Source organism: Urocitellus parryii, chromosome 3 (genome assembly GCF_045843805.1).
Source record: "Urocitellus parryii isolate mUroPar1 chromosome 3, mUroPar1.hap1, whole genome shotgun sequence".
Lineage (NCBI taxonomy): Eukaryota > Metazoa > Chordata > Mammalia > Rodentia > Sciuridae > Urocitellus > Urocitellus parryii.
The window spans coordinates 47959836-47981290 of NC_135533.1; the positions used below are offsets into that span (position 1 = coordinate 47959836).

The window sequence follows — 21455 nt, forward strand, 5'->3', positions numbered from 1 at the left end:
AGGCCTTGTTGTTGTTTGGATGTTGTATTTTAACTATAAAGCATTTACATATTTTTTAATTTACCGTGAAAAAATTTAAACTAAAGGTTCTCTTTAAACTATACATTTCAGTAACAAAATCACAGTTCAGTTTAAAACTAATGCCTAACAAAGAAACATTTATAGAGATGTTTTCTCTTCACACAATTTATCATACTATGAAAAACAAAATATAATTAAAATTAATAAAAAGATAAAATTCCATTTCCATATCATGCAACTACTGTATTACTCTCTTAGCAGTGGATGAAAAGGTTTGTCATCAAACAAGTATTTCTGGATCCTCTAAGAATGAGGCCCATTGACTTTTATAATTTTAGGTGATGTATCAGTATAATATTTTTTTCTGATCTCATTAAATTCTCCATGATCAAGTATATAGGAAGCCAATGCTGGAATCTGAGAAAAGTAGTTCTTAGCCAGGATATGTTTGTGTTTGATCTTGTGGATAAATATTTGTCCATATTCCTGAAAAGAAAAGAAAATTAAATTCTATTAAAAGTCACCACAGATATATGTCATCAGGCAAAAATGCTGTGTCTCAGTGTCTTTATTTAAAAGTTCATTATCCACAGAATACAGGTTTGTTGCCTGTTTTCTCTTACTTTGTGTTATCTTTCAGGGCTCAGTCTATGATGTTTCAAACTAGAAGCCTTCCCTGAGTCTTCTCCTGGCCTCTCAAGTCCAAACCACTGCAAGCTACCTATTTAATATTCATTCTCTTTTCCATTTATAGGTACAGGCTTAGTTTTATATAGGGTTAGATGTTCCCAACTTTCTGGTCTTTATTCAAGCTACGAATTTCCATGTAACAAGTAACAAATTTATATTTACACATACACACACACACACAGTTTAGCTACAGAAAAGTTTTTTGAAGAGATTTTTAAGAATGGGAAGACTCACGTATTAAGCATATTTAGTCCTTGACCATACTTGGGGTCAGATATAATGTAATTTATTCCAATTTATGACTTAAGAATCCACAAGCATGAGAATGAAAACCAAAGGTTGAAGCTGGCTGAGGGAAATCAGAAGGCCTGAGTTTCCAAGAGCCCTGTGGAGCTACCACACTGGCCTGGGACTGCCAACCTCTGACCTTGCTACATAAAGGAAACTAGACTCACATTTGACAAGTCATGATAAATGGCTCATTCTCATGTTGGGGTTAAGCCTGAAAGCATCCAAAACAATGATGAATCACATTCATTATATTTCTGCATTTTTCTCTAAGCACCTTGCATAATATTTAATACATTCAAAAGTAAATCCTGGTGGGCTGGCATTGTAGCTCAGTGGTGGAGCTCTTGCCTAGCACATGTAAGGCATTGGGTTCGAACCTCAGCGCCACATATAAATATAATAAAGAAACTGTGTCCATCTACAACTAAAAATGTTTTTTAAAGGTAAATTCTGATTAAATTAATAAACTTCATCTATTCTCTTTGTTACTCTTATTCGCTTTTCAACCAATCACCAGTACATTACTTTCTGAAAGTAAGAAATTCTCCCCCTAAAAATCTCTTTATAGGGTCAAATCTAAGGTAAAGTCAGCCCTGGGGAAAAAGGGCCAATGGATTTGGTATTCATTTTTCTTAATTGGTTCTTTTTAGTTATACATGACAATAGAATATACAATGGCTAGTATTTTTACAGAAAGTTTTATACAGAAATGTCCTAGCTTTTTTTAAAGTTTCCTCTTTACAGAAAAATTTAGTAGATAAATACTTGTCCTTGGCACTAATCTAATTTTGTTCCAACGTTTGTCCATATTCATCCAAGGAAAACTAAAACATTTCTGTGTTGCTAGGTTAATGTATATGTGTATAAAATCTTGCAGATTCCAAAATATCCTTACAAATCTAAAAATTAAAAAAGAAGAGCCAAGTATATTAGGGTATATGCATTCAAGGAAATATTAAGTTACTCTTTAAAAATAATATAATATGGAAAGTAACCCACTATCTATTGTTAAGCCAACCCCAAAGAAATCAAGTTACACAGCAATTTTTACATTAAATAAATGAAACTATATATACATACTTTAAGTTAAAAGTATGTGTAAATATATGTGTATATATACATATATGTAGGCATATATATGTGCACACAAATATACTTGCACATAGACACTTCTAGAAAGATTTCATTAAATTGTATATAAGAAATATAAGTTTTCTATGGAATGTGCATATAGGGATGGGTGGATATCAGGAGACTTTTATTCTTTATATTATTTTAACCTGTTCATATACTTAAACCAATAATGCATTGTCCTTCTTACAATTAAAAATAAAATGCACCAAAAAATTTTAAAATACTGTCATTTTACATACATAGTTACTACCCAAGTTGATTCATGCACAACACTAAGCTGAGAGCTTTAAACAGTAGGCTATTCAATTCTTTCCTGTGATGAGATAACATTATCTCCTTTTTATAGATGAGAAAACTGGGGCATCAAGACATTAGCAACCTTCCCCAAACCTAACTCATAAAGGAGAATGCCAGAATTCAAAGACAAGGCTGCTTTCGTTCTTTTTACAGATTCCACATTTTTAGCTAATCTAAAAATTCATGAAGCAAAGAGGGCAGGTTGTTAGTGAAAAAGCTAGGGAAGAACTGGGTCAGGACTGCTAATTTTTAGTCCACAATTGTTCCTACTCTGGCCAATGTGCACACTTTGAGAGATCCATCTGCCTCCCTTAGATTCACAGAACAGAAGTCTTTCTCCAATGTCTTTCCTATAACTTGTGAGATTTGCAGGGAGTCAAGATTATTTTGAATTTTAAGTTTTTGACTGCCCGAGAAAGCATTTATCTCTGTGCACCAAAGAAATTCTGGAAATCCTTTAACTTGTTATAAAACATACAATATTCTTATCTAGACCAAATATTACTACTTAAAAGATTATATCAGCCCAAACCATAAAAATGGCAAACATTTTTAAGTTTGGCTGAAAACCTTCACTTTGCTTCCAGAAATTCAGAAAGATTGGCACCCTGAAATTAAAAATGCTTGTGAATAGGACATTTAATTTGATACTGCAATAATTTCATTAAATACACAAAGGGAGTTGTGTGGATTAATTGAAGAAGCACTGGAATATCAGCTCTGGGAATGAACTTCAATCTTATTTTGGGTTCTAGATGAAATGATATTGCTAGTATTGGCTATGCTTCCAGTGATCAAATATTTATAAGGCAGCTTAGTTTACTAAATATAACATTTAACACAGCCTCAATTTCTTGCTGCCCTTTCTTTCAATCCCTAGAGTAAAATTTTTCTTAGCCTGAATATTTAAGACTCTGAAAATTATTGAAAAAAAAAAAGCTAAAACATTTAACTAGTTTCTCCTTTTATACTAGACAAGTAACCCTACCCCACTCTAAAAACAAACAGGCAGGGAATAGCACTATTCTAAATGATTATTTGACATCATTTCTTTATTTTCCTTTAGCTGACATCATGCCTGGAATTGAAGGTGCAGCAGTGTAACCAACTGAAGGCAGATAATCAGTATCAGCCTTGGGATGCTGGGCTTGGGTAGTGTAAATGGAGCTCTGTAGGAACTCTTCAGGGGGCCCTCAATTTTGTTCATCAAAATGTTTTACAAATTGCATCTTGTAAGTTATTGAAACTAAATGGTTTTTAATATTGGCAGTGCTTTCTCCAATCCAAGTTAGAAGCAAAAAAAAAAAAAAGCCCCATCAGTACTAAAGTACAAAATTATGAACAAAATACATTTGTCAATTGAGTGTACTTTTAGGCAACCTTGTGATAATTATTAATCAATCAAAGGACAGATGCTGAGTTTCATAATACCTTTGTGGTAGTAATATCTACTTAGTTTTTCAATAAATACTTATTAAAATTCCTAGCCAATGACAGGCACAATTATGGGTATTAGAGTATAGATGCAAATAAATGAAACAAAATCTTTACCCTCATGGAAATAATTGTGGAATTAATGGGCTTGAACTTGCTGTTGGAAGGTAGTGGCATGATGTTTAGGTGTTTTTTCATTCAAATCACTTATCTTTGCCTGTTATATGTTATAGCTTCCCTTTGTAATCTAAAAAAATATATTTTCATTTTTACATTATAGTTACACACAATAGTGGAATTCTTTTCTACATATTTGTACATGCACACAATTGAATATAATCTAGTTATTTTAACCTCTGCCTTCCATATCATCCATGTTTTGTTACTGTTAATCTATAAATTCTGTTTCTTAATCCAATGGGGAAGTATTTAAATCAATCATGGAATGCATATGAAGGCAATCAAGTTACCCATGATAATTCCAATGAATAAATTAACTCCCCAAATAAAGCACAAATTCTTACCTCTTCAATATTTGTTAGTTTAAGATGAGCAACTGCTTCATCTTTGGTGAGAAGAATGCAGTTCCAGGGAGACCACTCTAGGTTTTTATCCCATCTGACCAGGACCAGATCATTGATATCGTCCCAGGCGCTGAGAACCGACTGTGAGGCCCAGATGTTTTCCATCAAGTACTGAATATCCTGTAGCTGCATGTCAAGATAAGTTTGAAAGGCAGTTTTGTTTTCTTCTAAATAAAGAGTTTTAAAGATCTAATTAAATTATGTTCAGTTTATTTTTTAATGCAAATATCATTCATAAGGTGTCAGAGGCATACAGCTCCTTATATTTTGCCTAAACTATATTACTAAGTCTCAATTCATGACCCTAACCTAGAGTAAGCTGTATATTTCTTCCAGTATGCTAATTTTGCCTTAATATAATCACTATAATGCCTTAATATTGCCTTAGTAAGCATATGATGTTCAATTCTTTCAAAAACTTGTTAGAAATTATCATCTTATCCTCAGGGCCATGGTAGGACTCTCGTAAGAATTTTTACTGCCATTTTACAAATGAGAAAGCTGATATTTAATAAAGATGAAATAATTTCTTAGTGTTAGTTTAAAATATTTTGTTGTTTTAATAAAAAAAGAGGGAAAGGTGGTGAAACAAAATAGTGCTTAAAAGTTTTTTAAAATTTTAAAACATATTAGCTAAAATTCTTGGAATAACTTTTTATCATGAGGCTGCATCTAATTGTCAGGGAGATACAAGCTTTACAAAATACAAGCACTGCAAAAATAACCATTATTTTTAAATTTATGTGGAAAAGCAGGAATCTTTTCTGTAAGATCAGCAGATAAAACCTAAACAAATTTATCAAAGTTTAAAAAAAAAGATTTTTTTTCACCATAAACAACTACAGTATTTCTTAAATGGATAATTCAATATATTAAGCTCAATAATACAATCTCGCTTTTACTTAATTTTTAAAAAGACAATATTTTCACAGCTTCTATGAAAAAGAAATCTATGGGGCTTTAAAATTAACACTTTGTACAGTTTTACTTATATTCAAAATTTGTGCCTTGCTCACATTTTTGTTTTTATTTTCCTCAATTGTATTAATAATTTCAAAATTGAATCCAAAAGAATGAAGTATTTATTTGTATGTAAATGTGAAATGTGCACATGATCAATGTGATTGGCAACTTCTAACAACTGCCTTATATGCAACACTAGGGCTGGGGCTGTGACTCAGTGCTAGCGCACTTGCCTGGCAAATGTGAGGCACTGGGTTCGATTCTCAGCACCACATATAAACAATAAATAAATAAATAAAGGTCTATCAACAACTTAAAAAATATTTAAAATAAAAAAAAGAGTAGCACTATTGTTTACTATATTAGATGGTCTCTGCATGGATTACAGATGAACTACGTGACCTCTAATACACTCAGTTTCTTCTCTAAATAGAACCTGCACTTTCTACATATCTTAGCTTTCATCTTTTTACATTACTTGGCATTGTGTCCAAATTCAGTCTATGCTGATCTTTACAATGCCCCTGACTTTACTAGTTACTTGATCAGAAAGTTCAAGCAGTCATATGCCTGGCAATAATATTACTGAACTAAATACTAATCAAAATTATTTCCCTTGCAAGAGGGAAAAGAGCAATTGGGCACCCATATTTGTCTAGTAATCCTAGACGTTAGAAAAGTAAGGTAAGAGGACTCAAACCCTACAGATGTGCAGTATTCAAATTAAATTACAACTCATGGACATTATTCTGAACAGAAAGGCAATAATCTCTTAGGATGTTTTCTGAGATGTCCACTTTTGTGATATTAATTTTACATCAACTTGATGGGACCTCAAGATTTCTAGATATTTGGTTGAACAGCATTCTGAGTGCTTCTATAAGGGATCTGATTAACATTTAAATCAGTAGATTGCCCTCTGTAATATGGATGGGTCTCATCCAGTCAGCTGAAGTCCTGAAGAAAACAAAAGGTTGACCCTTCCCCCAAGTAAGAACTCTCCCACCTGACAGCCTGTGAACTAGACTCCAGCTCTTCCTAGTTCTTTGCAGCCTGCTGTTCTTCAGATTTGATCTAGGACATTGGCTTGCAGATTGTGGCGTGGCCAGCCTCCCCCATAGTCATGTGAACCAATTCCTTATAATAAATCTATCTAATATATAAGTAAGCCTGACTAATACAATATGAAATGTTGAGATGACACTTACAGGTGAGTTATAGTAAAGCCCTAATCTAAGATTTCCAAAATAGTAACATCAACAATTCTTTAAGAAAAGCACATAAAAATTTAAGCCCTGAAGTAAACATCATCTTTATTTTTTAAAAATCTTAACTCTGTTGGAATACACACACACACACACACACACACACACACACACTCACACTGGAATATGGATATCATATATATATAGCATTTATGTATATATATAACATAGAATGTGTATGTGTATATATACATGTGTGTATACACACACACACACACACACACACACACTCATTTTTCAATCTGTTTTTCAAACTCTGGATTGCTACCTCTGGGTGACACCAAATTCTCTAATCAGAATAAGCAGATTTGGATTAAATAGAAAATATCAGAGGACATCCACAGCAGTAAAGTAAACACTATTTCAGAAAACTGTTATTTCTGAGGCAGTACAGTATACATTTAAGTGGGAGGGACTCTGGGAACCAGTCTGCCTAGGTTTCAGTTCTCATGCTGGTACTCACTAGTATAAAATTGGGGCAAGTCAGCTAATCTCTCAGTGCTTCAGTTTCTTCATCTGCAGAATGGAAATAATCCCTATTTTGATAGTATTTGTTGTGTTGAGTGAATGAATATATAAAGTGTACAGAGTATGTAAGCACTATTTGAATGATGGTTATTGTTACTGTCATCATTATTATCATGGGTGTCTGTACTAGGTTGTGACAGATTGTGAGCAAGTGCTTGAAAGTTAATGATTTAGCAGTTTTGAACAAAGCACACTACATTTGGAAGATATTTTTTAACTCTAACTTTGCAGAGAATATATTTCCTCATTTCCTATTTGGCATTAAATATAATTTAGTTAATTTTAATTAAAGATTTTATAGAAAATTTCACTTATTTGACAGTTTATAAAACAAATATCCTATTGAGATCACCAGTGCTTTTTATGACTCACTTTTATTAATATATTGCTAATGTTGGGTGCTATAGTTTAGATCTGAAATGTCTCCCAAAGGCCCATGTGTTAAAAAGGTTTGGACCCAACTTAGTACTCTTGGGAGGTGCTAGAAACTTTAGAAGGTGGACCCCATTGGGAGGTGTTAGGTCACTGGGATTATGTCCGCAAAGGGAATTATGGGTCTTCAGTTTCTTCTTCAACTCTCTCCCCTCTCTCTGCTTCTTAGACACTATGAAGTGAGTAATTTCCTCTCATGTGTTCTTGCTATGATGTGCTGCTTTGCCACAGGCCCAAAACCAACAGCACAAACTAACTATGGATTGAAACCTCTAAAGCATTCAGTCCAAATAAACCTTTCCTCTTTATAAGCTGACTATCTCAAGAATCTTGTTACAGTAATGAAAAACTGACTAACACATTGGGCAAAGTCATTTCATCAATAAATCCTACTCTTTTTTTCATTTTACATATCAAATTCAAATAGTGTCAAGAATTTGATTTTGTAGAACTGAAGACTCCTGTGAACTAGACAACACAATGAAAATAATGGAAAAGCCAAAGAGACCGCACTAGTGGTTAGGAATTCAGGTCAAAGTCTCTGATTTCACAGGCCTACCCTATTGCAAAGCTGAGCGTTATTCTTATGAGATAAACTACCAATAGGGTTAATGATCCAATGCAATGGTTTATCCAAAAGAAACTTTCCATTTAGGAAGATAAGTATCCACTCAAAGCTCTTCCCTAAGGTTTGTTTATGTTGTTGTTTGTTTGTTTGTTCATTTGTTTTATTGCCTATAAGGCTTAGCTTTCACTTTCATATTATTACCATCATAATCACTTTCAGTATATACTAATAATTGCCATCATCTGCCAATACTAGTATGTTTATAAGCAACATCAATTTCTGGAAAAATGACTCATTCATACATTCAAGAATTATTAAGTGATATACAGTCTTGGCAATGTATCAGGTTACAGAGGTATATCATAAGAAGGGGGAAAAAAAGGAACAACCCTGCCCTCTCAGGATTTACAGTTTAGTCACTAAACGATCTCTCTCTCCCTCTCTCACACACATACATGATTGTAACAATGACATACATACAAAGAAAGGTATACATCTTTAATCATAACTATACATTTCAAATTTTCTAAGAATTATTTTATGTGAGGGCTAGCTCTTTCTCTTCATAGTTATCTCTGTCATTTTATCTGCTCACACAATCTTTAAAAAAAGTCCTCCTCCCCCAGTAACTCTCTTTCATTAGATCATTCAAAAAAGTTAACTATAACTGAAAAAAATTCATATATCCTATTTTTCAATTTGTTCTTTCTAGATATACATGATAGTAGAGTGTGATTTGACATATTAGACATACATAGAATAAGTATAACTTGTTCCAGTTGGGATGCCATTATTGTGGTTGTATATGATGTGGCATTACATTGGTCACATATTCATATATAAGGATAGGAAAGATATGTCATATTCATTCTACTGTCTTTTTCTATTCCTAGCCCCTCTCCCCTCTCTTCATTCACCTTTGTCTAGTCCAATGAACTTCTAATCTTTCCTTCTCTTGCTGTGGGTTAGTATCCACATACCAGAGAGAACATTCTGCCTTTGGTTTTTGGGGACTGGCTTATTTCACTTAGCATGATATTCTCTATCTCCATTCATTTACCAGCAAATGCCATAATTCCATTTTTCTTTATGGCTGTAAATATTCAATTGTGTACATATACCACATTTTCTTTATCCATTCATCTGTTGAAGGGCATCTGGGTTGGTTCCATAGCTTGGCTATCGTGCATTGAGTGGCTAAAAACATTCAACTGGTTGTGTCACTGTAGTTTTCTGATTTTAAGTCCTTTGGGTATAAACTGAGGAGTGGGATAACTGGGTCAAAGGTTATTCCATTCCAAGTTTTCTAAGGAATCTCCATATTGCTTTACAGAGTGTTGCACCAGTTTGCATTCCCATCAGCAATGTATTAAGTGAAACTTTGTCCCCACATCCTACTAACATTTATTGTTATTTGTATTCTTGGTAATTGCCATTCTGACTGGGGTGAGACAGAATCTCTTTACTTATTTATTAACTGTTTTCTCATCTTTTCCTTCCCACCTCTGTAGAACATCAGCTCTGGAACAGTGAGGATCTTATCTTTTTTCCCCCTTCTATATCATTATGTCTTAAAAAGCTACTTGTGTACACAGCAGGAATTAATAATTCTGTTAAGTGGATAAATTAACAAAAGTCTATCCTTATAGAAAACAAAGTATAGTACAAAGTCAAAAATAAAAATTTTAAATGTTTATGAAAAGATTTTAATTACATATAATTATTACAGAAGTTCTTTTACACTCATACATTCCTTTGTGTCCTTGGAAGTTAGTTACTTTGCTGTTTAAAATTTAATAAAAATTTTTTAAAATCTAGCAAGAAACTTTTAGATTTTCACGAAAAAATTCTTTTTATGAATCATCTTTCCTCCCTTTCTAGTTAAGGATCACTGTCATATCAACAGAATTAACCTATTTTGACCTGGCATGATATTCCCATATGAATCAAAAATGAAGAAATGGAAATAGGAAAGTAAGATTTTTGGAAAGTCCACATCTACAATAAAAACAGCATTTTTCCTTTTTACAATTATAATTTTCAAGATGTATTTGTTTTAAAACCTCTCTAACACTGACAGTTTTATGTACTAGTCAAGATCTTTGGTTTAAGAAATACCCTGCTTATTTATTTTCCATCAACAATATCCTTTTCTCAATTGATTCACATAATGTCCACACATTTTAACGTGAGTAACAGCCCCAAAAGTGTGTTTCTGACCCTGTGTAAGCTGCCCCCACCCCAGGACTTCCAGGTGCTTCCAGGCGCTTTCCAGGTCTCCACTGCCCTACCCACCACACACCACAGTGGTATGCCCAGCTCCAGGTAGTCTTGCAACCTGCTACCAGAATGGGGTGCTCTCTCAATTCTGCCCCAATCCCCAGCAATGCCTAAAAAGAAGCTACACAAGCCCACTTTTCCAGAACAGCCTCTGATAATAGTGTCTGTCAAGGGATTCTGCACATTGCATAAATGATAATTTTTCCCCTTTGGAACAAAATAGAATAAACTGGGAGACCACAAACACCCATCCCAAAGTGCTAACGTATACAGTAGCACAATAGAAGAGTGCCTATAGGGTCCCATAAGGAATATTTATGTGCCTTTTTGCTATCCTAATGTTTCTATTAATGAATATTTTAAAAATCATACCCCTCAACATGCTTTAAATATAGGAATATTTGTAATTGGATATTATAATTGCCCATAGTTTCTGCTCCAGGAAAGGCAGAGAAAAGCATAGGACCTGGCCTCTTCTCACAGCTCCCTTCTCCTCTTCAAGGTCATTTCCAAGCTATTCCTCACTGCCCATTCCTTACTCTTGGAAAAGTCCAAAGTTATTATATGTTTTAAAACTGAAGAGATATCTTGTCATTTTGCGGTAGACTAAACAGTGAAAATAATACCCTATTATTACTTAGTATCATCTAGAATGCATTTCAAAAGGAACTGTGAAGAGAATCTTGATACATTGAAATGTATTGCTTAAAGCATTGTTTTTAAGAGCCAAGAAAGGCCTAGCAAAAAGGACACCACCTCTGAGCTAAGCAAGGGCTTCACACCATTTTTGGAAAATGAGGCTTCTTAACCTATGCCTGTCTCAAGTAGGAACAAGTAGGAACAGGACAAGTAGAAACAGGACTCTGATTGGAACAGCTGCCTCACACAGGACTCACCTTGACAGCACTATAAACCACCTGTGTTTGCCACACCTCTATTTCCTAGGACTTCTGAGCAAGTCAGAGGGGTCCTCCATTGTTTCCTAATTATTTCACTCTACCACACTAGGTTCCCACTTACCTAGTCGCACCCCACCTTCCTTCCTCTTGTGCTCTTTCACTGTCCCTTCTAGAGATATCTTTCATTGGCCAGAATCAGAATACGTTACAGATATTTCCTCCTTTAAATTCAATAGAGGAGATGATCCTCATCCTAACAGAGGGAAATCTACAAGCCGTGTTGGACATCATAATCATTTTTTTCCACTCATTCATCTTATTTAAAAAATTCACTGCCTTATCCTCTACTAATTCTTTTAATCATTTCAATAGCTCTAGGAGTAGGTACTATGAATATCCCCATTTTACAGGCAAGTAGGTTGAGGAGCATACAAGTTAAGTAGCATGTCAAGACACAGCTGTTGAAGCAGAGTTCAAATTTGTCTTTTGCTGCCTCCAACATCCGGCTCTGTGTCTTTCCTCCCTCCCTCCCTCCCTCCCTCCCTCTCTCTCTCTCTCTCTCTCTCTCTCTCTCTCTCTCTCATGCATTTCCCCCAACAGCATTAAGTGTATTATATTTCCCTCATCTAAAAATCAGATGCCCATAATGCCTGCCATCTCTGCTACCATAGCACATTGCCACCTCTGGCCCTTCCTGAACAATGTTCTTGAGCCTGTGACACTTTGTTTGTCATGGTCACCAGACTCATTCCCACTCATTCTTCTGTCTCATCCTGTAGGCTTCAAGGAAGCCTCTTCTGGCCCACAAATCAGCTTAAGTTCCCTTTCTAAATCCTGCATGGTCTCCACACTTCTCCTCATCACACTGTCATCTGCTGTTACAGGGACTTGTCCTACTTTTTGATGTCTATCTTTTCTAGGATGGAGGGTCTGGTCACTAGTGCATCTCCAGGGCAAAGCACAGTACTTACATACCAAGAACTGTCTATGCCTACAACTCAAGGCTGGAATCACTGTCCACATTAGGAAAACGGGGGCGTGGTATTTCACACCCAAGCACACGTTCAACTGCAACCACTTCCTGTCAAGACATCATCCTTGACGGACGCATTTCAGCCAAGAATGGCACCCCATATGGACCATACCTGCATCAAGAAAGCAATTTGAGACTCATCTTCATAATCAGCCTCTGAAGAGTATAGCCGCTGAAGTAAACACTTGTACTTCAAAAATGCTTCTCGTTGCTTAGCCTCATTCTGGAGGTTGGTGCAGTGGCGACATCTGTATATGTGCTTCGAAGTAGATGAGATGGCAAATTCCGTGGAAGGCAAATAGAGCTGGCAACTGCGGCAAAAGTAAATCTTCTTGTAAAATTTCAGTGGGTCTTGAGGGACCTAAAGAGCAGGAAAAGAAAAAGAAAAGGGGAGGTGCAAAAATCAGGCCAAACACTCATCAGAAGCACTTTGCACTAATGTTTAGAGTGAGTTTCAAATTGGCTAATTTAAAAAGTCATATTTCTCCTGAACTTGATAATCTATACAAAATTTAAATCCCATAATCTATACAAAATTTATTTACCCTGCCAAAATATTGAAAATCTGTGTCATTCATTAACCCCTAGAAACATGTGGCAAATCACTAGAAAATTAATTGACAGGAAAAAAAAAACTAGTGGGCAGAGTCTTTCAGCACTTATTTGAAAAGAGTTTATATTTTTATTCTATTTTACTTAATTATTTCTATAGGCAAAATAGCTAGTCTCGCATATAAATGAAAGTCCACTATGCCAATTGTTCTTCTCATTTCATGAATTTAAAAAATGAATTCGAATTAGTTAATGATTAATTTTCAATATTTGAAACTCCATATCTAAAGCTGTGGGCAGGAAGTAATTTCATCTTAGAAGATTCAACCCAATTGTTCTTTATGGTCCAAAGTACCATGAAGGAAGGAAGGAAGAGGGAAGAAGAAAGGAAAGTAGAACACTTTCAACCCAGACTGAACAAAGACTTACTTATGTAAGCCAGTCTTTCCTAATCTATGGTACATCCATATTTTTGGCCTCCATGAGAAGAAAGATTAAGCAGCAACATAGTTGGCATTTGATACATGAAACTTTCAAAAATATATTTTTGTTGTTTTGTGTTGTCAGTGCTGGGGATAGAACCCAGTGCCTCACACATGCTAGGCAAGTACTCTACCACTGAGTTACATCACTAGCCCTCAAAAATATGTTAATAAAGAAGGAAATGGGATCAATGTTCACTTGTGTCTTTTTTCTTTTACTCAAGGTAAATTTATAGTATTGACCACATAATCCATTCTTATGATTTACTTTGTTCTGATCATCTGTTTCTGTACCTTCCCTTCTAGTCTGTTCCATCTTCCTGAAGAGTAATATTCTTTGAAAATGTCATTGTCCACTGCCTAATAATTTTTTGGAGATAACATATGTACATGAAAAAGATAGTTAATTGTTCTGGAGGAAGGAAGAGTGATCTAGACATATAATCAAAGAACTCAAAGACAACATTTCTGAGTTCTTATTCTGAGATTTATTTACTTAATATTATTTTCCTTCCTCTTAGGAATTAAACTAGACATTATATCAGTCCGCTCATGAAAGCCAGTTAGGAATGATAGACCATTGTGAAACCATGAAAAAATTTTCTCTACCAACCTGAAACTGTATAAGACGACAACTTAACCCTATTAGGCTTATGATGGCAGAAAACTCTTAATTAAACTAAGCTACATAATTCGGGGATGGGGGCAGAGGATTAGTGGCATTTCTACAAATTCTTGTTCCACTAAGCAAACTAAAAATGTACAAGGAGCCACTCTTCTTTAAAGTCAGTAACTTTTTTTTAATCCTAGCATGTAGTTTGAGATATTAAAGGATATATCCCCCCAAAAATAGAAACAGCAAAGATTATCTGAAGATTTTCCCTAGAGAGTAGGAAAAAAAATCTTAAATCTTTTGTTTTAATGAATATTTTCACAAAGGCATGAGCCAAACAAAAAAAGTAATTTTAAATTGGATTAAAAATTAAATGGATTATAGGTTGGATTTAGTTGAGAGAAGTTATTTAGAATGATCATTTTTATTTTTAAAATTTTTTTATTTATTATAATTTGTTATACATGATGGCAGAATGCAATTCATTTCATATTACACATATAGAGCACAATTTTTCAAGACACTAATTGTACACAAAGTTTATTTTGAAGGTATGAGAACTTCATTTTTGGCATAATTTCTAAGTTTACCTCATTTGGGGAAGAAGTTTGTCTTAATTTTGATAGAATTCTTTCTAAAATGTTTTAAATTTCCTTTCTTTAAAATTAAAGCATACAGAACATAATGTAGTCAGGTATGTCATTTTTAAGATAGATTAGAATATTTTTATGAGCATATTTTACAGTATTGTGGTAACAGACCATAGAATTGTTTGATTGTTGCATAGTGTATCTGCTTCCCTTTTCGCTCTAAAACAGTTGTCCTTTCCCACTGTTTTAACTGTTCCTATGAGGCACACATATCTTGCCAAATTTTATTTTTACGCTGTTTGAGGATAAAAAAAAACAAACCCCCAGTTTTGCTATACCTTCTATTCCAGTGAATTGAAATGTTATCCAAATGATCAATCAATATTTGCAACTCTAGCTCCTTCTCAGAAATTTCCACAGGAACAGAAAACAACAAAAGAAATACTGACTTCCCAAAACTCAGCTTCTCTTTTCCAAGACATGATCTTTGGAGAATTTCTCCTCAGATTCTATAGCATGTGGTTATGAGTTTGCTTCCTGCTCCACAACTGTACGCTCAGATCCCGGTGAACTGTCTTTATATCTTCTGTGCTTTACATACTACCAGGCATACAGAAAATGTCAAAAAAAAGTTTGTACTTGAATAAGGTTAAATATAAATAGATAAAACTAGTATGAGTTACTCTTGAGGAATTAAATATATTGGTTTAAATTCAAGATTGAAGCAGCTATTTCAGGTGCTCAAAGATGATCTAAGGTGCTCCTACGTTACTGAATTCAGTCACAGCTTCAACTGCTGTTTGCATGAGCATTGAGTAAGGCAAGAAAGATTGCACTCCAGGTTATTAATGCTGTTTGCATGATTCGGGAGTAGGAAATCAAACTGAGGAAGAGTCGATGAGGAACAAAATAGTATAATCTGAGGAAGAAAAATACGGTCACCTCCATTAATGCAAGAAAAATATATTTGGTAAATTCAGTATCGATCCCTTACTCAAACAACCAGAGATCAAAAGCAAGACCACTATCAAGAAATCAGGAAAAAGAAAAAAGAAAAAAAAAAAAGAAATCAGGAATTGAAGAGGCACTCTTTAACTAGATAAAGGGCATCTCCTGGGTTCATTATCTGTGCCATTCTGTCACTTGTAGCCCTGTGTCCTACAAATTTCAGTGGTGTTGATCTCAGGGACTAATAAGAGTCTTGATCCCTCTCTTCAACCCAGGGAATCCTCTTCTCTTTGTATTGTAGCATGGACAGTTTTTCAGGGCAGTAAAATAAGACAACTGTAGGGCTGCTTCATTTGTTTCCTGCCTCTTAAGAACCACACACTTCCATTGCCTGGTGTCTTAAAAAATATGGATTCTCCTTTTTCCATTTTAGTCAGATAACTCCAACTTCATCTTGGCCAGAAGTGAAAGAAAGTGATCAATTATATTTGACAAAGGTGTCAAGACAATTCATTATAGAAATGTCTTTAAAGGGTGGGGGGGCAATTCACAAATCAAAAGAAGAAAATAGCCTTAAGTAATCCTTCATACCTTATAAAGAATATCTGAGAATGGATGAGAGTCCTAATTGTAAAAACTTAAAATGACAAAATTATAAAATAAAAAAGAGAAGAAAATTCCTGTGGACTTGGACATTAGGCAAAGATTTCTTAAACACTAAACCAGAAGCAAGATCCATTTTTAAAATGAATAAATTGAGCCTTATTGTAAAACCTTCTCTATTAAAGACACTACTAGAAGAATGAAGACACACACACAGAGAGAGAGATTTTCAATTCATTCTTCTGACAAAGAACTTACATACAGAATATATTTTGTAAGTTCTCAAAATTTAATAATGAGAAAATAACCATAAAAAAGAAGAAAGATGGCAAAAGATACGTGCAGACATATCACCAAAAAGGTCTATGTATGGCAAAATGGATATGAAAAGATGTTCAATATTATTATCATTACTTTTTTTAAAGAGAGAGAGTGGGAGGGAGAGAGAGAGAGAATTTTTTAATATTTATTTTTTAGTTCTCGGCAGACACAACATCTTTGTTTGTATGTGGTGCTGAGGATCGAACCTGGGCCGCACGCATGCCAGGCGAGCGCGCTACCGCTTGAGCCACATCCCCAGCCCAATTATCATTACTTTTATACTTATCGTTAGCTATTAAGGGAATAAAAATTAAAATATATAAGACACCACTACATAATTTGTTAGAATTCTCAAAATTAAAAACTGATATACAAGTATTGATAAGGATGTGAAGTAACTGGAACTCCCACACATACAGCAGTTGAGAATTCAATCTTGAACTACTAGTTTGGAAAAAAAGTTTAGCAGTCTATTATAAATATAAATGTGCATTTACCAGGTGGCTCTACAATGCTACTCCCAGTAGCATTTAAAAATGAGAAAATGTAATCCCAACCCACTTACCTCAAAACTTTTTTTTATATATATGACAGCGGAATGCATTACAATTCTTATTACACATAGAGAGCATAACTTTTCATATCTCCCGCTGTACACAAAGTATATTCATACCAATTCATGTCTTCATACATGTACTTTGGATAATAATGATCATCACATTCCACCATCATTAATAACCCCATGCCCCTTCCCTTCCCTTCCAACCCCTCTGCCCTATCTACAGTTCATTTATTCCTCCCATGATCCCCCTTCCTATCCCCAATATGTATCAGCCTCCTTATATCAAAGAAAACCTTCAGCATTTGGTTTGGGGGATTGGCTAACTTCACTTAACATTATCTTCTCTAACTCCATCCATTTACCTGCAAATATGATTTTATTCTCTTTGGGGTATTACCCTCAAACTTATAATCACGTGTTTATAGGTTTTTATTCATAAAAGCCCCAAACTCTAAACTCAAAATTTCCTGTATAGATAAAAGGATAAAAGTGAAGCTTATGTGTATCCAGACAATAAGATAATTGCTCAGTCATAGCAAGGGACTACTATACACTCAATAGCATGGGTGAATCTGAAAAGTAATATGCTAATCCAAAGAGTTAGTCTCAAAAGACTGCATACAATTCCATGATAGCATGATTTCACTTATGGAATAGATCAAATTATGGAAATAAAGTGCAGGTCAGTCAGTGTTTGCCAAGGGTTGCGGGGGTCAGGAAAGTGCTGACTACAAAGAGCAGCATAAAGGAAATTCTCTCTGGTGACAGGAATATTACCTAGACTGCACTGTTAGTTACATGACTTAACACATTTGTCAGAATTCAACAAAAAGAGTGAATTTTGCCAAAGGTAAATTTAAAACATGAATAAAATAATATGGGAAGTGCAGAATACAAAATTCCCACTAAGGTTTTTATGAATATGTATGAACTGCATTAGTCTATAGAGAAAGAATAGAAGTTAACTTGAACAAATGAACCACTGATTGAAATAACAGAATGAGCAACTTTTCTCTTGGACTTCCATTATAATTTAATATGCTTTTAACAATATAATTAAGGTTCTAGAATAAATTATATTCTTCTAAAGGTTTTGTCTAAATATTGGGATTCTGTTTCGTCAAAAAGCTAAAATATTTAGTCTGCTCCTTAAATTATAACTTTAAAAATAATCATTGAAATAAAACACAATGTATAATTCTTTGGCAATCCCCTCCCCTTAATCCCAATTTACTGAAAGTGTTTTAAATGATTTTGCACAGTATGAAAGCAATAAGGCACTTATCTTGGCGTAGGACCACAAAATCCCCCAGAAACCAAAGCATGCCAGATTTGGAGAACACATTTTAATTCAAACACAATTTACAGTTGGATTTTCCTCAGAATATCTATAGGGGTCTGTTCACTAATCAGTATAGCTATGTGCTAAGTATTTTAGGGAAGTTAAATAAGGTGCAACATGCAATCTAAGAAATGAAAAGTTTAACTATTCCATGAAGGAGAGGACACAAATGAGAGTTGAGTCTAAACCCAAGTGGGATTTGGTTGATGAAATAAAATAGCAGAGCATTCTGGGTGGAAACAGCAGTGTGTGTAAAGCATTGAGGTGTGAGATATTAGATGAATTCAACATAATGCAATACTCAGCTGGAACATTGGTTTACTTATTTTGAGAAAAATTCAAGGCTAGAATCACAGGCATAGAAGTTAAATGAGTAAGTATAGTTTATCAACTTACTAATCATTCAAAGGAAATTTCACCAATAAAATGATCTTCCACTAGATTCCACATAAAGAGTTAAAGCAAAATTTGAGCATCTTCCAATTTAACATATTGCATCTAGGATTCTGAAAAAGGAACACAGGGGAAAAAATAGAGTACCTTCAAGTATCTTGCCACTTCAGGATTAAACAGAGGTGTTTTAATATATTGAAAAAAGAGTGTTGCAATTCTTTTTCTGAGTCCTTCTAGGTTATAAGTTTTGACTCCTCTCATCATAAGGTCAACTTCTCTATCAATCAGTTCTAGGATTTCCTGGGTCAGTTTACATTCATGTTCCTATACAAAACACAAAATATTCAATATAAAATTTTAAAAATCACTGTTTGTTTTCAAATTTATTACCCAACCAAACCAGAAGCTACATTTTAAGAGAAATGATACAATACTGCTAGAAGTAGAAATTATTATAACCAATTGGGGAAAAAATTAGCATTTTCTAGTAGTAGAGTTGATATGCATAGTCAATGGCCCAGTCATTATACTCTTGGCCCTCAAAGAAATGCACGTCTGGAGCTATCGTTCACAGGAGCCAAAAAACTAGAAATAAGCAACATCCGTGAACAAAATGGTTGCCTAAACAAATTACAGTTTATTTGTACAATGGAATATTATCTAACTTATGAAAATGAATGAACTCTAGCTATATAAAATAATATACTTAAATCTTACAAAGTGATTTTTAAGCAAAATAAGCAAGATGAAACAATACAGTATAATTTTTAAAAATTCAAAAATAAGCAACACTAAAGCATATTATTTATACAGAGGTGGTAAAACTAAAGAAAAAACAAGGAAATGTTTACCATGCAAGTCAGCATGATAGTAAGTGCTAGCAGACAAGAGGACCGCAATCAGGTAGAAATTATAAAGTAATAATAATGAATGTAGATAAATAAGAAAGCCCAGGTAAGAGTTCCAGGATAAAAGCAGTACTTATAAGTAGTAAAACAGAAATAGTTTCCTCCAACTGCCCAGAGGAGAACAAGATAATTCAGTCAGAAGGCAATGAGCAGGAGTAAAAGAATGTTCTTTCATGCTTCTTAACGCTTACTTGGTAAAGCTAATATGAAAGTCTGCATCAGCGGTCCTTCACCCTGCAGGCATTCTAGAAGGAACTGGGGGAGGTTTTGATATTGTCTTCACATTTGAGGGTCTAATTTAACTGCCCTAAGATGAGACCTAGACATCACTCTTATTTATTCTCATACTCCTTCATGATCTCTTTCTCCCTCAAGATCCCTAGAAGGTTATATTCAGGTTTAAGATTCTGTGTTAGTAATTGTCATCTAAATAAAACCTGTTGTTCACAGAGGGCTCCCCATTAATGAGAGACCATATGTATATATCTCTATATATGTGGATAGATATGTACACATATACATATTCTTGAAGTGACTAATTTTACTAATGATGAAACGAATTTTCAGAAATATTAAGGAAATTATTCAAGATTGTACAATCATAAGTGAATAGAGTCAGAATTTAAGGTATGCTCACCTACCTTAATCCTCCATCAAAATACTGTTAAATATATATATATATATATATACATATATATGTATATATATATATATGTATGTATATCTGAATATTTTAAGTTGAAACATTAATATGCATGAGTTATCTTTTGAATTCATCATTGGAATTTTTAATTAACTGGTCAGGTAGGGATTCCTACTGCATTCCCTATCTTTCTTTTGCTCTCTACAAATGTCATGTTTATTTCTTGCCTCTACAACTATTGATTGCCCTCTCTACCTAACTAGCATTACCTATCAAGGCTGATCACTACACTACGTATGATCTTTGAAAAGGCAGTCCAGAACAAAAGCAGTGAAAGCCTGTGCTCTCAACATAGGCAGAAATGCAAGATACTATGGGAACCTGTCTCCCAATAAGAACCATCTACACAGCTATTTGATGTATTTTAAGAGTGCCATGTGTCTTGGTGCAGTTTCTTCTCAAAAGAATTAGAGTGCTTAGCAGTAAGAATCCACCTGAGGATACCTCAGGGAAACAATGATTGGATTGTGAGAATCTTAACACAATCAGTGAATTGATCCCTGATGGTATTGACTGAGTGGTAACTGGAGGCAAGTGGGGTGTGGCTGGAGGAAGTGGTTCTTGGGGGCATGGCTATATGGTATATATTTTCTGTCTGGAGAGTGGTCCCCCTCCCCCTTTCCCTCCCCCTCCCCCTCTCCTTCCCAATGTGAGCTGCTTCCCTCTGCCACACTCTCCCACCATGATGCTCTGCCTCACCTTGACACCTTGAGCCCTGAGGAATGGAGCCAACCTTCTATGGACTAAGACGTCTGAAATTGTGAGCCTTCAAATAAACTTTTCCTCCTCTATTGTTCTGGTCAATCGGTTAGTCACAGCAGCAAAAACGTTAACTAAAACAGTCATGCTTTCTTCTTGGTGATATCCTGACTCAAATGACCAATTACTAGGGATTGGGGACATAAAGGCCCAGGACCCTCTGAGAATCAGGGGTAAGTGGAAACAAAAAAGAAAAGGGAACTTGGCCCAGGTCCAGCTCTCAATGGATACTAATTGGTTATAGAGACTTTACGCATTCA

At 34.6% G+C, this 21455-nt stretch overlaps 1 protein-coding gene across 1 annotated transcript in view; it reads right to left on the reverse strand.

The window, feature by feature from the left end:
- Positions 1-324: 324 nt before the first annotated feature.
- Iqub (IQ motif and ubiquitin domain containing) overlaps positions 325-21455 on the reverse strand; it is a 56846-nt gene continuing 35715 nt past the window's right edge. The window contains exons 9-12 of the mRNA XM_026388699.2: positions 18973-19149; positions 12532-12780; positions 4392-4577; positions 325-507 (exon numbers count right to left, since the gene is read on the reverse strand). Of these exons, the coding sequence (XP_026244484.2) occupies positions 325-507; positions 4392-4577; positions 12532-12780; positions 18973-19149 (795 nt within the window). The remainder of the gene's footprint in view (positions 508-4391; positions 4578-12531; positions 12781-18972; positions 19150-21455) is intronic.